General features: G+C 52.6%; 2 protein-coding genes across 15 annotated transcripts in view; both read right to left on the bottom strand.

Moving 5' to 3' along the window:
- The window catches only part of NUP93 (nucleoporin 93), a 78,045-nt gene extending 72,705 nt beyond the window's left edge, over window positions 1–5,340 (bottom strand). For 4 of the 14 annotated variants that reach the window (XR_015275375.1, XM_086847579.1, XM_023934692.2 and 1 more), the window contains exon 1: window positions 4,944–5,249. The gene's annotated coding sequence lies outside the window, so the exon portion shown is untranslated. Of the gene's footprint in view, window positions 1–4,943 lie in introns of all 14 variants that reach the window. The other 10 variants (XR_015275377.1, XM_086847577.1, XR_015275376.1 and 7 more) reach the window with 6 other exon arrangements.
- Window positions 5,341–9,490: 4,150 nt separating this feature from the next.
- On the bottom strand, window positions 9,491–10,721 carry LOC147650861 (metallothionein-2). The gene is made up of 3 exons (XM_086847575.1): window positions 10,433–10,721; window positions 10,276–10,341; window positions 9,491–9,732 (listed from the first exon to the last, which is right to left on the bottom strand). Exons 1-3 carry the CDS (start codon window positions 10,461–10,463, stop codon window positions 9,638–9,640), a joined length of 192 nt encoding a protein of 63 aa, XP_086703701.1. The 5' UTR covers window positions 10,464–10,721; the 3' UTR covers window positions 9,491–9,637.
- Between the last annotated feature and the right edge of the window lie 4,030 nt (window positions 10,722–14,751).

The raw sequence follows: 14,751 nt of genomic DNA, 5'->3' as shown, positions 1-14,751 counted from the left end.
ATGCCATATCACAGTTCATATTTTGCCTTAAAACAAAGGAGAGTGAAAGCAGAGAAGTACCTGTGAAGAATTTGGTATTAATTTAGTTATAAACTACTTGCATACACACATAAATAGATTGCTTGCAGCGCTGGACTCCATGGTCCTTATGGATCCCTTCCCGTTCTATGAATCTATATTTTTATATATTATGAAGAAAGAAACATACATGTGCAAGCACAGGAATATATAAGGGCTGAAAACACACATAAACATGAAGTTAAATTAATAGCAAAATTAATTTATTAATTTTTATAATTAATTAATAGCAAAAAAAAAATAGTCAAGCTATAGATGCACACAGACAGCCATAACTAGCTATCTGCTAAAATGTGTTGCTCCACATATCATTAACCCCCAGACAAAATAAATAAGTGCATGTTCTTCCAGTTTAGAAGACCTGTGTTTAAATTCACTGCCTGCAGGAAGTTTTACCAGTGTGAGAATTCCTTGCATTGACTCAGTGACTAAATAATTTAAGACGTTAAAGCACAAGGCAAGGGCTGTAACAGAAGAGGCATTAAATGCATCATGCAGTTCTAAATTCAGAATGGAGCCTGTTATTTTTACAGAAAGGACAAAAGCATACGTGCTTGGGATCACTATGGAAAAAGACATGTAGCTGCAATGGTGTCCACTTAAACAAAATATGAAACCCAGAACCTCAATTTCACACACGAAATCATGATTTGCAGCTAAACCACCTACAAGCAATAAGCATCATGCACCTCTGTTAAGCCACAGAAGATCACAGAAATCTGTGGTGCTGAATGGTGCTAAAGAGATGGAAATCTTCAGTACAGTCCCTCTATCACAGTCTTTGCACCCAAACCCAGAGGGCCTGGCTTGAAATGAGAGAAACCAGATCTCAAGCATTAACTCCAACTGTGTATTTGCTCAAAAGTAAAATCAGTGAACACTATCTGGTTCAGGGACGCCCCCTAAGAAGAAAACAGGGATTTTTTACAAATCTACAATAGCCTGCAATTCTAGTATGTCTTTGTATGCCTCAACCATACCAAACCAATTTTACAGTAGAATTTGAACATTCCTCACGTTCTCAGTCTCACCACCAGTCCCAAGTACAGCTACCCAGCAGCAGTGGCAGTGTTTTCCTCTATCTGGACAAATGATTTAAAAGCACTGCATGATGATTCATTCAGACTTATGCAGTTTGAGAGAGAAACCGATCCCTCCTGCCTGGGTGCCAGGACAAACTTTAACAGCAGCATCCAGGAATGGAGAATTTCACAAGCACTCCCCACACACTTCTGGAAAGCTGGGGGAGGGAATAATTGTATTTGCAATGACTTGTTAAATCAGGTGAGATAGCAGAGACCGGATCTGTTTGAACAGATTAGCGTGCCACCTAGACGGAGCGGAACAGGGAGGAGGAGGGTGGAAATAAGCAGTTTCATGCCCTGCAATGCAGTACAGAACATCTTCCCAGTTTTTACTTGCAATAACTCAGATGCACCCCTGCCAGGAACAGCCCCTGTTGGCAGACACTGACCAGAACAGCCACACTCCTGAACATTCAAAGACTGATCAGATCCTCCAGGAGCACTGACTGGGAGAACAACACAGACATCAGCTTGATTTGATCTGATCTGGTCCACCTCCTCTTTTCATTACCAAGATAAAAACCTGGGAGTGTCAGAAGCACCAACTTCTCAGACTGTTGAAACCCAAAACGTGAAAAATGAGTGCTACAGAACTGCTCCCAAACCTGCACTTTTTACCTGCAGACACCACATTAATACCATGTAAGGTCTGTCACATAAGTTTGCCTGTGTGGGACAATTGCAACAAATCTGTGAAATGGAACATAATTCAGCAAATACAGAATAAACTGGTTATTTTGGAGCAAGTTAAAGTACCTGTGATTATAACCAAGTACTGGAAGCAGCATCTCAAAACTCAGAGAGTCAACACTAAACAGCTTTTTCTAAGTGACAGAATTCAAACATTTAGACTGAATATTCGTATATTCAGCACAAATTTGACTCCACCCTGACAGAATTTATTGCATTCAAGGGACTGAAGTCTGACTCTTCATGCTGCTGTGCAAGATGGAAACTGCTTCCACAGTAATAAGCACAGCAATGGCAGATTTTCATGTCTGGCTGGGGAAGGAGCAACAACCAACACCTAAGAGAAAGAAAATACTTCAGAAATTAAATTAACTTCGGTGAAACCAGATTGACCTTGGGCGAAAAGCCAGGACTGAAAAAGCTTCTCTGTAAAACAACTTTGATGACTTATCAATAGAAGCTGCTGCATTAGACTATGATTCCATTAAACCCCAGTTTGATTTCCTCAACATTTAAAACCACACATAAGCACTGTATATGGTACAAGTTGACTAAGTTTAAGCCACAAAGAAAACAGAAAATATGACAGGTTTCTTAAGTCTATTCAGACTGATTATAATTGATGATTGCTTACCTAAAAAACCACTAAAAACTCCTCAAAGCACTACGATGCTATCTTAGGAAGAAAACTAGCTATTATACTCCAAATATGGCCACGATGAACATTTTACTGTACTAGATTCAGAAATACACAAAGCTGACATACTCCAATGCATGTGCAAATGTCTGCTGTACTTCACACATTGACAAGGTTTGTGTAAATTAACCAATTAACTTTGAGAAACACTAAAAAAATTAGGTTTTCCCAGCACTCTGGGAAAAAGAAAGGAAGAAGTCACAGGGGAGAAGGAAAGCCTCACCCACTACATTCACAAGTTCCACAAGTGGCAGAATGATTCTTCAAAATGGGAAAGAAAAAGGGTGAAATCGGTGTTGGCTTCTCAAAGAGGCTCCCACCTCAAAGTGCTCAAAAGACCCAGTCTGATGAGTCAGGATCAGCTTCACACAAGAGCTCAAGTAGTAAGGGCAAGCCAGCAATGCTCTACTTCCTACAGCCAAGATCTGAGATAAAAATGCTTTTTCGACAGGCTCCAAGCCTGATCTGCTATAGAGAGTGGAGCAGCTTCTGTCTACTAAGCTAAACATGAATAAGTAAAAAGTCCACTTTGCAGGCCTGGGGAATTCTGTCAGAGCAGCAGCAATAATACCCATCTCTCGCATGGCACTTGGCATAAGCAGACATCCAGACATTTCAGAGAAGAAGTCAGCAATGCAATCCCTGTGTTACAGACAGGGGAAGTGATTAAGATACACAGAGATGATAATCAAAGAGGAGGTAGACAATTGTACAACCCAAATACCTGCTGCACATTTTCACATTGAAATTGAAATGATAAACATTTCAATGTTTATCAAACCTAACAGAGGGAAAGCTTCCGTACCCTAACTACACTAAACCCAGATAAAATCACAACAGGCCACCTTAAAAACAAATACCAAAAAGCTTCAAGCTATATTTGGCACCCCATCTGGTACAATAGCCTGATCTCCATGCAACAAAAGGCAGATGCGGGAAAATCCTAAGTAGATCCCACAACCTTAGAAACCTATTGTTTCTTCTACCACTGATCAATTAATGCTCCTCTGCCTCCTATAAAAAGGCTTTCAGTCCTGCTTTTTTCTTCTTCATCTCATCTGTAGGTAGATATCCAGAAGTCCAATCTTCTTATGACTCCAGAGAGCCCTTACAGTAGGTATGTTGAACAAAAATGGTTTTTTTCAAAGTTTTAAAGGCAGTAACATTGGGTTACTTGCACTGTGAGAAAGGACACGAAAGGACACACAACACTTCTCTTCACTGTTAATTATTTAAAGTGCACCTGAAGAGTAGGCATTTGAAGTGATTTCTACCAAAACACACTATCACACATTTGTCAACACTTCCTTTTATCTGCCATAAATTCCTCATAATGGTCTCAAGTCCCCACTGTTCTGAATAAATGACTCAGCAGGCAGTTTTGCCATCTTACCACTTCCCCTCTTTTCCAAACACTTAGTCTTTATTTTAAGCACCCAGCTCAGCAGGGCAGTAACTTGCACAGGGTGGCAAACTGACCCTCATTAGACAGAGCATTTGGTTCAGTATTTTAATTTCCTTACATGAAAACCCATATTCTCTCCCCTCACTGAATTTCCTGTCATAGCTGCACAGAAACCTTATGGATTTAATGACAGAATCACATACTGTCTTCCAAGCAATTTTAAGCTTTTTCTATTTGTAAGTTTTTTCCAAGCAGTAGGAAAACTTTTTAAGACACTATGTAAGTGAAACAGCACTAAAGCACACAGGAACCGGTGTTCCTTTCTATCACCTTAGCTCTCCACACCATAACTATTGTCCCTAGAACATGACCAAACTGCAGGAGAAAAAAAGCAGCCGTTCTTTGCACCTGGACTTTAATTCAAGCCTTTCCACTCACTCAATCATTACTGTTCATATATTCTCCCAGTATCTGAAGGGGTCCCTACAGTAAAGCCAGAGAGGGACTCTTTGTCAGGAACTGTAGCAATAGGACAAGGAGTAATAGATAATCATTGAAAGAGGGGAAATTTAGATTTAGGAAGAAATTCTTTACATTGAAGGTGGTGAGACACTGGCACACATTGCCCTGGGAGGTTGTGACTGCCCCATCCCTGGCAGTGTTCAAGGCCAAGTTGGATAATGCCTTGAGCAACCTGGTCTAGCAGAAGGTGTCCCTGCCTATGGTAGGGAGGGTAGAAAGATAAGCTTTGAAGTTCTTTCCAATCCCTTAATATTCTATGAATTCCTAGGAACCAACCAGCAAACCCACAGCGGGGAAGAACGACCCCCATGCACAGAACTCGAAATAGACACCAAAACACACACACACACAAACCCGTCCTCCTGGAACCTTCCCAGACAACCAACTTCTGCTTCCTGAAGCACCAACACTGCACTTTGGTTAAACACTAAATTCCCCCTCTACAGCCGGGCTTGGCACTACCGACCAGCACAAAGCGGAAGAACAGAGCCCTCCTCGCGCATCCACAGCCGGCCCCGCTGCTTTAGCGCGGGTTACTGACAGCAGCAGCTTCCGGGGAGCCCCACGAGGAGGCCCGGAGCGCTCCCAGCCAGCCTGCCGCCGCAGCGGCCTGCAGGGCCAGAGAGGAAGCCATGGGCGGGGGCAGCTGCCGGGGGCTCCGGACGCGGGGAGGAGCAGGCAGCGAGCACCGGAGACGGGGAAGAAGCGAGAGAAAGAGGCGGACGGACGCCGAGCCCCGGCCCGCCCGCGCGGCGCCCTCACCTCACCTGCGCTCCGCGCCGCCCGCCGCGCCCGCCGTGCCCGCGCCGCGCTCCCCCATTGGCTGCCCTCTCGTCCTTCCCCGCGCTCCCATTGGCCGAGCCGCCGCGCGTCCCGGAGCCGCGTGCTTCTATTGGCCCAGCCGCCGCTCTCCGCCGAGTGCCGGTTCCCGCCCCCTCGCGAGAACAACTTTCCTGAGGCGCGCCGAGGGGGGCGCGGACCGAATGTGGGGGGGCGGCTGCCTCTGCAGGCCGCGGGTTCGAGGCTGCATCCCGCCACCCCGCGCTGCGCGCGCCGCAATCACCGAAATAAAAGATACACAGACAGAAACGTGCAGGGGGTTGTTCCTCTCTAGTCTCCCTCTCCTTTCTTAGTCAGCGCTAACTCTTGCTGGCAAACCCCATCTGTGAGCTGATTCCTTGGGAGGTAAAATGAGGATAATGAATTCATCCCGATTTTACCTTCTATGTCCAAGTACTAGCAAACAAACTCACAGCCAGCAGGTACTCTAACCATCACCTGTACAATGGTGTCTGGAGGGTGTAGAGGGGTGCGCTGTGTTTGGTCGCCTCTTGGGCACACACGATAGCCCAAAAAGAGATACTGCCAATGACACAGGATTTGTCAGGCAGAATCTGGGAAATTCTGAGTTTGGACACGAAAGGTGACAGCCTGCTTGTGTAAGAGATGATGTCTGGACCTTGCTATTGTTCCAAAGCATCATCCATCAAACCTTCAAAGCTGAACAGATTTCCTCATTAATACAGTCCCTATTTCCCAATTTTCCCGTGTAAAAAGCAGTCCCCAGGCCAGAGGCAGTGCTGGCACAGGCTGTACTCTCTCCTCCTCATTGCCAAGTGTGTGCAGGAGGTCAGGGTACATTATTGCTTGTCGCTGCAGTTTGAGGGGAGCACTTGAGGGATGCCCTGGTGGAATGCATGCCCTGGTAGGAAAGATGCCCTGGTGGGACGGTTGTCCTGGTATGATGGGTGTCCTGATGGGCTGGGTGCCTTGGTAGGGCGACAGTAGCACCCCGGCTCTCACTGAGCCCTTCCAGTCTCCCGGGGCACCTTTCCAGAGCGAGGAAACTCCTGCTCCGCCCGGAGACAGGCGCTGGTGCCCTCCGGGGCGGGATGGGGAAACAGGCGTCCCGAGGGACCGGGAGCGGGCAGGAGCAGAGCCAGGCACGGACCGAGGGAAGCAGGGACAGGCAGGGAGCCGGGGCCGGGCGGGCGGTGGTGCTGCGGGCAGGCAGGTGGCAGCAGATCCCTGTGGAAGGGCTCGGCGGCACCGGGAGCGGAGCCGCCCGGGAGAGCCATTCCTGGGGCGGGACTCGGGACCTCTGCACAGGGGACAGGGGGTGCTATCCCCTCTGTGGGTGCCCGTCCCTCTACACTGGGAGCGCAGGGCGCCTCTTCCCTTGCCCGGGGTGCGCCGGGAGCTGTCCCCTCTGCAGCAGATACCTGTACCCTCCATACTGGGTGCCCATCTCATGAGCATAGGGTGCTTCTCATCTCTGTGCCACGGATATTTCAGACCGGATATTTGTCAAAATACTTCACTGAAAGTGTTGTCAAGCACTGGAACAGGCTGCCTAGGAAAGCAGTGGAGTCATCACTCCTGCAACGATTTTAAAAATATGTAGATGTATCACTTGGTTTAGGGGTGGGTTTAGCACTGTTTGGGTAGCAGCTGAACTCGATGACCTTAAAGGGATTTTCCAACCTTTCCAACAATTCTGTGACTGTGTTTTCTCCTCCGCACTGGGTCCGTTTCCCCTCTGCCCTGGGTGCCCGTGCCCTGAGGGCAGGGTGTTATTTCCCCTGTGCACACGTTCCTGCCGCCTCTGCACAAGGTGTGTTTACTCTGCACTGGTGCACACAGCGCTTGTCCCTTCGGCACAGGACGATGTCCCCTCGGCACAGAGGTTCCTGGGGTGTGCGCAGGGTGCTCGTCTCCTCTGCACACAGTGCACCACTCCTCTGCACAGAGCGCACATCCTTGCTGCACAGGGCACGTGTCCCTGCTGCACATGGTGCGTGTCAGCGCCTCGCAGGGGCACGGACATCCATCGTGCCCCTGGGATTCACACACAGCCAGAAAAAGCAGAACTGAATGCAGCCCCCTGAGCAGCTGCAGGGCTGCTTATCTGGGAGTGCGCCCAGGATCCCCCTGCCCTGGCTCCTCTGGGTCCCCATTGGGGATGCATGGTCACCTCAAACCTTGGCAAACTGAGCTGGGCTTTTCTTCGCGGGGCTGGATAAAGTACATCAGCCTCTTGGATCAAGGAAAGGCTGCCCTTACCCTCCCACTATACAGAGCTGTCCACAGACCGAGAACACTTCCTGCTTCATCAAAAAGTACCTTTTTCTGATAGAAAATATTCCTGAGAGGACCAGAAAGACCCCACCCACCTCACTGAGAGCAGCTACAGGCAAGCGCAGGCACTGGGTACAACCCTGACCAGCTCCTCACAGGGGTTTCTGCACCCACTCCGCTGGTCCTGTGGCTTTCCTCGCCCCAAATCCCTCCTGGGGAGGCTGAAAGGGCACCAAGGCTGAGGGTCTCTGCCAGACGGGCGTGCAGGCAGAACCAGGAGCAGGCAGGGCAGGCTGGCACGGGCAGGATGCAGAGGTGTGTGCCCACGTCCCACCCTGGCACACTGCTGGGAACGGGGAGTGGTTGATGCCTGGGGCGCTTCCTGTGAGGGGAAGCCCCATCCGAGCCCGGCTTTGTTTCTGGTGCAGGATGCGGGTGCCTGGCCCCGGGGGCTCAGGCTGCAGCCCCTCGGCTACAGTGGCCGGGGTCGCAGTCTTGTTTCATATGGCTCCAGCAGCAGAGCCACGCCAGTCTTCCAGCAAAGCGTCTTCCCACGGAATTGTTCTTTAAATACATTTAGGGCAGGGCAGACCCTTAAAACCCATTTCCAATACCACACCTCTGTTGCAACAAGCAATGCTGGGAGACTGCTTAGGCAGACACGCTGATGCAACAAGGCAACACATTTAAAAGGCAAATAGGTGCTGAGCTTGGCGTTGCTTTTCTCACTGACAAATCTGGGTGATGAGCAGTCTGGGCACCCCCTGCAGAGCCACGTGCTGAAGACGGGCAGACTTTGAGGGAAGGGTGAGCCGGGATCGTCCTGGATGCCTGAACCATCCCTGGAAATGCTCCCACTGTGCAGACACCCCACCTCGTGCTGCCCAGCTTAGCAGAGAGGACTATGTGGGTACCCAAGTGAGCAGTTTGGCTGGTTTTTAAATTTCTCTTGTCCAAGGTGCCTTGTCACCAGGGACTGCAGATTTTCTTGCCAGGCAGAACTGTCCCTTTGCCTGGAGAGGCACAAAACAGGCGAGGGCAGCAGAGGTGGCAACTTACATCTGTGGTGGGGCACACCCAGGAGACGTGTATGGGCAAGCAGTTGCCTAAAAAGCGACTCTTTCACTTGGCAGAGACTTTCGGAAGAAAAACACATCCCATGCTCTTCTCACTGCCCTCCCTCCCCCATCCCAGCAGCCACCCCAAATCCAGGCAGCCAAGCACTGCATTCATGGCTATGGTTACGTGCCCTCCTGCAACTGGAGGTGATTGCAGCTTTAAGCAAGGTGCTTCCCAAAAATGAGCTGGAAAAATCTGCTTGGAGGTTTTGCCCACAGCAGGAAACAGGCAATGTAGCTCCAGGTATTTGGCACGGGGAGGCTACAGGGAACACATCCCTTTGGGGATGGATCTGCTCTGCAATGAGTTGGGGTTTGCAAAGCATGAGCTCTTGAGGAAGGGAGGTTTGTCCCCACCAGAATTCGTCCAAGTGCTATCCAGCAGCAGCTCAAGGCAGGCATCTTGCTGGCACACAGCACCTTCCCACCCACCCTGCTTACTTCTATAAGATTTTTCCCCCAAAGAAAGCCCCAAGCGTGGTGCAGAGGCACCTGCCATGAAGCAAAAGAAAGGCTGGAGGGGACTAGAGCCTCTCCTTCCATTGCTTGCCCACACCTCTGGGTGTGTAACCTGTCCTCCCTAGGACACCAGCACCTTAAAGATTCCCAGAGCAGCCCCACCATGTAGGATGAGGTCAATCCTGTGCCCTGTGAAGCTCCTTTTCTCCCTTTAGGGAGGTGCAGAGCCCACTTAGGGAAGGACACGAGGGTGTTTGCGAGCAGCCCTCTCCCACTCCGCAGCGACAATTCCCACACAGGTATCCCAAGTGGCAAAAATGCTCAGCCTCCAACCCAGCACCACAGCTGCACTCGTACCTCCAGACAAACTCCTTTATTTCCATCCAGTTTCACCGCTGGTACAGAAAATACAAAACATGAAAAAAACAAAAAATAATTTTTTCCTGTGCCCCCCACCCCCCTGTCACCGAAGCGTGCCGACTATTTACAGGCAGAGGCGAGCGGCTCAGTGGCAGCAGCTGCACTTGCTGCTGGTCGGTTCCTTGCACACGCAGCCCTTGGCGCAGTTGCTGCAGCTCGCGGGGCAGCAGGAGCAGCAGCCTGGGGAAGGGACACAAGAATTAGGAGGTAGGCGGAAGGGACTGGGGTTCTATAAGGCAGAGGGACCCGATGGAGAGTGGGAAACTCCTCTGCATGAGCAGGCTGATGATCCCAGGGGGTTTGAGTTCTCCATGAGGGTCCTACAGGGCAGGGACAGCCCAGAGGGGAAGGGTGCGTGTGTGTCTCAGTGGGACAGGGGAAGAGGGAAGGATCCCATGAGGGTCCGACAGGGCAAGAGAGGGAGCGGTGGGATCTCCATACGGGACCGACACGGCAAGAGGGGCTGTCTACAGGGCAAGAGTTGAGAGGTCCCCACTGGGTCCGACTGAGCAAGAAAGAGTTCCCTTGTTGAATAGGAAGGTGTCCGTGGAGTCCCACAGGGCAAGGAGGGGCTCCACTATGGAGCAGCCAGGTGCCCAGGGAATCCCACAGGACAAAAAGTTTCCCAAGGCAGCCGAGAGGTGCTCATGGATGTCCCACAGGACAGTGGCAGCTCCCTTCAAAGACAAGGCCTGGTCTCCCCTCCCTGAGCCCCCCACTCACTCTTGCGGCAGCTCCGGCAGCGGCAGTTCTTGCACTTGCAGGACCCGGCGCAGGAGCAGGAGTCACCTGGGGAGCGAGGGAAGGAGAGCGGGATCAGCCGGGAGTCAGGCAGCCGGGAGTTAGGCGGGAGTCAGCGGGGACAGGACGGGGCACTTACCGGCGGCACACGTGCAGTCCTGGGGGTCCATGGCTCCCTTCGGCTCGGCTTAGCTCAGCTCAATCTAGCTTGGCTTGGCTTGGCTTGGCTTGGCTTGGCTTGGCTCGGCTCGGCTCGGCTCGGTCCGGTGAGGCTGCCAGCGGTGCACACCGGAGCCGGCCGCCCGCTATTTATGGGGCAGGACGCGGGGCGGTGCTGGCGCTGCGCACGGTGCAGCGGGGCCGGCACCGGGGCCGTGCTCACCGGGGGCGGTGCCGTGCCGTGCCGTGCTCACCCCGGGGCCGTGCTCACCGGGGCTGTGCTGTGCCGTGCCGTGCTCACCCCGGGGCCGTGCTCACCGGGGGCGGTGCCGTGCCGTGCCGTGCTCACCCCGGGGCCGTGTCCTACTCCGGGGCCGAGCTCACTCTCGGGCCGTGCTCACCCCCGGGGCTGTGCCACGCTCACCCCGGGGCCGTGCTCACCGGGGGCGGTGCCGTGCCGTGCCGTGCCGTGCTCACCCCGGGGCCGTGCTCACCCCGGGGCCGTGCTCACCGGGGCTGTGCTGTGCCGTGCCGTGCTCACCCCGGGGCCGTGCTCACCCCCGGGCCGTGCTCACCCCGGGGCCGTGCTCACCCCGGGGCCGTGCCGTGCTTACCCGGGTCACGGACCTGCTCGCCCAGCCCGCTCCCAGCCCGCTGCAGGGGTGTCGCACCTGCACGCCCCTCCCCGGCAGGATGCTGCACTCCGAGGGACCGAGACGCTGAAATGTGCGGGGTATGGGGGTAACAGCGCTGGCTTGGCGCTGCCACCAGGTCCTGCACACTTGGGACGGCCCCGTGGCGCAGCCCCGCATGTCCAGCGCTGTGCTGGACCTCAGGGGTGGCTGTGGGGTGCATGTGGCTGTCCCTGAGGATAAGACTGACTGTTTCAGCACCCCACTGGAGAGTGACATGGCCCTGGGCAGCCCCCGTGGGGCTGGAGTGTTCAGATGGCCTCCCAGGAGGGGTGAAATCACAGAACACCCTGAGATGGAAGAGATCCACAAAGATCACCGAGTCCAACTCCTGAACCTGTGCAGGACAACTCCAAAAAGCACACCATGTGCCTGAGTGTGTTGTCTAAAACTTCCTGAGTTCTGTCAGGCTTGGTGCAGTGACCCCTTCCCTGGGGAGTCTGTTCCGGGGCCCAACTACCTTCTGGGTAAAGAACATTTTCCTAGAACCCAATCTAATCCTCCCTAGGCAGAGTTTCATGCAGTTCCCAGGCTGAGCACGGGGATGCAGTGTGGTAGCTTGGCATTACCAGCTGGGAGCTGCTGGGAATCACTTTCTCATCCCTGTGAGTTTTCCACCTTGTCACAGCGTTTATGTGCCAACTGGCTTCCACCACCTTGTGCGTACCCGTGGCCAGTTCAACATGCAGCATGGAAAAGAGTGGCTGGGCCAGGACCAGGCTGTCCCCATGCCTGCACCCCCTGCTCTTGGTGGTGCCACAGATGGGGCAAGCGTGGGTTCAGAGCCGGTGCTGAAGACAGGGTCCATCCCCGTGGAGTCTGGGCCAGTGGGCTGTAGGACCAGGAGAGGACGAGTGACCCAGAGTGATTGTGCCAGGGAACAGCTCGTGCTTGTTTGCAAAAGCACGGAGTTGATTTTTCCTGGCAGTGTTTGCCAGCAGCAGCGAGGCGAAGCCAGCAGGCATTGCACACGCCACTGGCTGAGCGGGAAGGAGGAGAGGTGGAATAACCGAGCACGTGTGGTGTCACTGCACATAAACAGGGATTGTGAAATAGCTTCCCTCCCGGACACCCCCAGCGCAGTGCTTCGGGAATGCGCTGCACCCGCGGGCCCCCCTCCAGCTGGGCGGGTTCTGTTGCGCTTGTGGTCGGGGAAAAGAGAGCCCCGACCACCCAAAATGGGATCGTGCACCCCTGCATGGGGCCGTACCAAAAGTGAGGGATGACTGTGCAGGGTCAAAGCTGCAGGGAAAGCAGGGGAATTCCCAAATTGCTAGGAATCCTGGATATAGGGGGGCTGTGCTGAGTCCCGGGACACATTGTCCTGGGTCCATGTCACTGTGAGCGGGAAAAGGCAGTACAATATCCCCACAGTACTGTAGGTGAAGCTGTGATGGGAAAAGAGCCTGGAAAATGCCCGATTTCCCAATCTGAGCATTTCCAATAAATAGTGAGGTCATCCTGCAAGCAGAATGGGGAGGAATGAATGAGTATCCCCTGAGCCATGGGCTTTCTGAAAGGCCATGCCAGACTTCAGTGGAGAGAGGAGAGCTCAGAGGGGCCATCTGTATTACTGTTGGTATTCCAATTTCCCAGGGCGTGGAGTAGTTAAACCCAAGGTCTGTTCCCATGTAAGAGGAGTGCCAGGTACAACTCTGGTTTTATAACAGTCATAAAGTGATCAGCAGAGCTGAAGCTGCCCAGCATGGGTCTCAGCGCTCAGAGTTGGTATATTGGAACCTCTGTCTGCCCACCCCCCCTGCCCCCCTCACCCCCACCACTTCCCCTGGAGGCAGGGGACAGCATCTGGCAGCTGCTCTCCATCATGGCATGGGGCACAGGGATGGGCACAGCACAGAGCCATGGGGCAGGACCAATGCAAACCCACAGCGGCCGGCAAAGCCAGACTGATTATATGAGCTTTGCTGGTTAAACCACATGTTTGGTGATAAATCCCATTAGCAACCTCTCTTCACTCTTGTTGTGAGCTCACCAATGAGGTTTTTGTATGGTTGGCACTTCCATCTCTCTGGGTTGGGAGGAATAAAGATAACCCTGCTCTTTGCAGAGCAGAGTTTAGTGTGATTGCTCCATGTCTGCCACGTGCCTGCCCTGCCTAAATTCAGCTGACATAGGGGGGGGCCTTTGCATCCGTCAGAAGTGTGGGGTGATGGTGACTTCTCAGGGGATACCCTGAGGAAGGTGCTCTCCTGGAGCAAAGGGGTGTGGGAACTGACAATGGTCAAATAAGAGATTTTTAGGCTTTGTGCATTAGCTTGAGCCTGTATGAAACTAAGTCACACAACATTCTCACTCTGGACTGGGAAATCATAAGGAGGAATCCAAACAGTCCTTGGAGAGGGAAAACAACCTTTGCAGATGTTGTTTGCCGCCTTGTTGTTTGCTTGTAAGAAACAGTCAAGGGTTGTTGTTCCTAACTGACCAATGATGGTGATGTGTTAGTTTCCAATGAGAGTTTTACCTTTTCGGACCCTCTCGGAACCGTCTGTAAAAGAAGATCTGGAAGAATAAAACTTGCTTTCTTTTGCAACCAAAGCTAGAGAGTGCGTGTTGTCGTTTTGCCGTTCCTAATACAGTGTGACAAAGGGGTATCCCCTAGGGATTGGCACTGTGAGCAGCCCATGGGCAGGAGTGCTGTCCTGTAGGCTGTGCCAAATCCCTGGCTGAGTCCTGGGGTGGTGACTGGGTGGGTCAGGAAAGTTTTTTTACCTAAAAATTGGCCATGAACGGCTGCATTTGAGGAGTGCAGGGACAGGCAGAACCTGTCATGTTCCTGGGAAGCAGCAGGGTGGCACGTGGCACCTGGGGTGCAGCATTCTGGCAGCAGCATGGCTGTGCTTGGGCAGAGTGAGCATCACACCCTGACACGGGCATCGTGGGCATCACATCCCATTGTGGGCTTTGCACCCTGGCATAGGCATCCATCCCATTGTGGGCATTCTGCCTCAACACAGGCATTGCACCCCATCACATCCCATCACTGGGATCTTGGTGTGGGCATTGCAAACCACAGTGGGAATCACACTCTGGTTTGGGCATCATGTCCCATCCCTGGCACTGAACCCTATTGCAGGCCGTGCACCCTATTGTGGGAATCACACCCCATTATGTGCACTGCACCCCATGATGGGGAGCCAGGTCACCTGAGGCTCCCCAGGAGCACCCAGCCATGCTGGCAGGGGGATAAGCAATGTGGTTCTTCCAGCCATTTCAACTGAACTGCCAGGAGGAAAACTAAACCTGTTTCTCTGCCACCCCACCTGCCATGGAAACATTCCCCCTGGAAATGGGCAGGGCTGGGGTGGTTATTACAGTGAAAGCTTGTAATAACAAGCTACTCATTAGCCCCGAGGATCTCTGGTGGAGGAGACAGCATGGGATTTGCCCCAGGTAACAAGAGAGTGTGTGGGGGGGGAAAATCCCCTGTTGTGTAGGGAAAGTGTTAAAACAAGAGTCAGAACTACTGGTAGGGAAAGCAGAGCCAAGATTAGAAGACAGGAGCAAAAATAAGACACAGGCTCTTTGCCATGACCTCCCACATGCACTGTCCTCCCGCTCCCCAGGGAAAATGCCGCACCCAACAGAA

Source organism: Cyanistes caeruleus, chromosome 12 (assembly GCF_971803275.1).
Source record: "Cyanistes caeruleus chromosome 12, bCyaCae1.hap1.1, whole genome shotgun sequence".
In the NCBI taxonomy this organism is placed as follows: domain Eukaryota; kingdom Metazoa; phylum Chordata; class Aves; order Passeriformes; family Paridae; genus Cyanistes; species Cyanistes caeruleus.
This window is presented reverse-complemented; position numbering and strand designations above follow the sequence as displayed.

Bases quoted from the DNA above. Each gene is read 5' to 3' on its own strand.
- LOC147650861 (XM_086847575.1), bottom strand. From the start codon at position 10,463: ATGGACCCCCAGGACTGCACGTGTGCCGCCG. The intron at 10,342-10,432 runs GTAAGTGCCCCG...CTCGCTCCCCAG, and splicing joins GGACTGCACGTGTGCCGCCG to GTGACTCCTGCTCCTGCGCC. The intron at 9,733-10,275 runs GTGAGTGGGGGG...TCCCTTCCCCAG, and splicing joins CTGCCGGAGCTGCCGCAAGA to GCTGCTGCTCCTGCTGCCCC.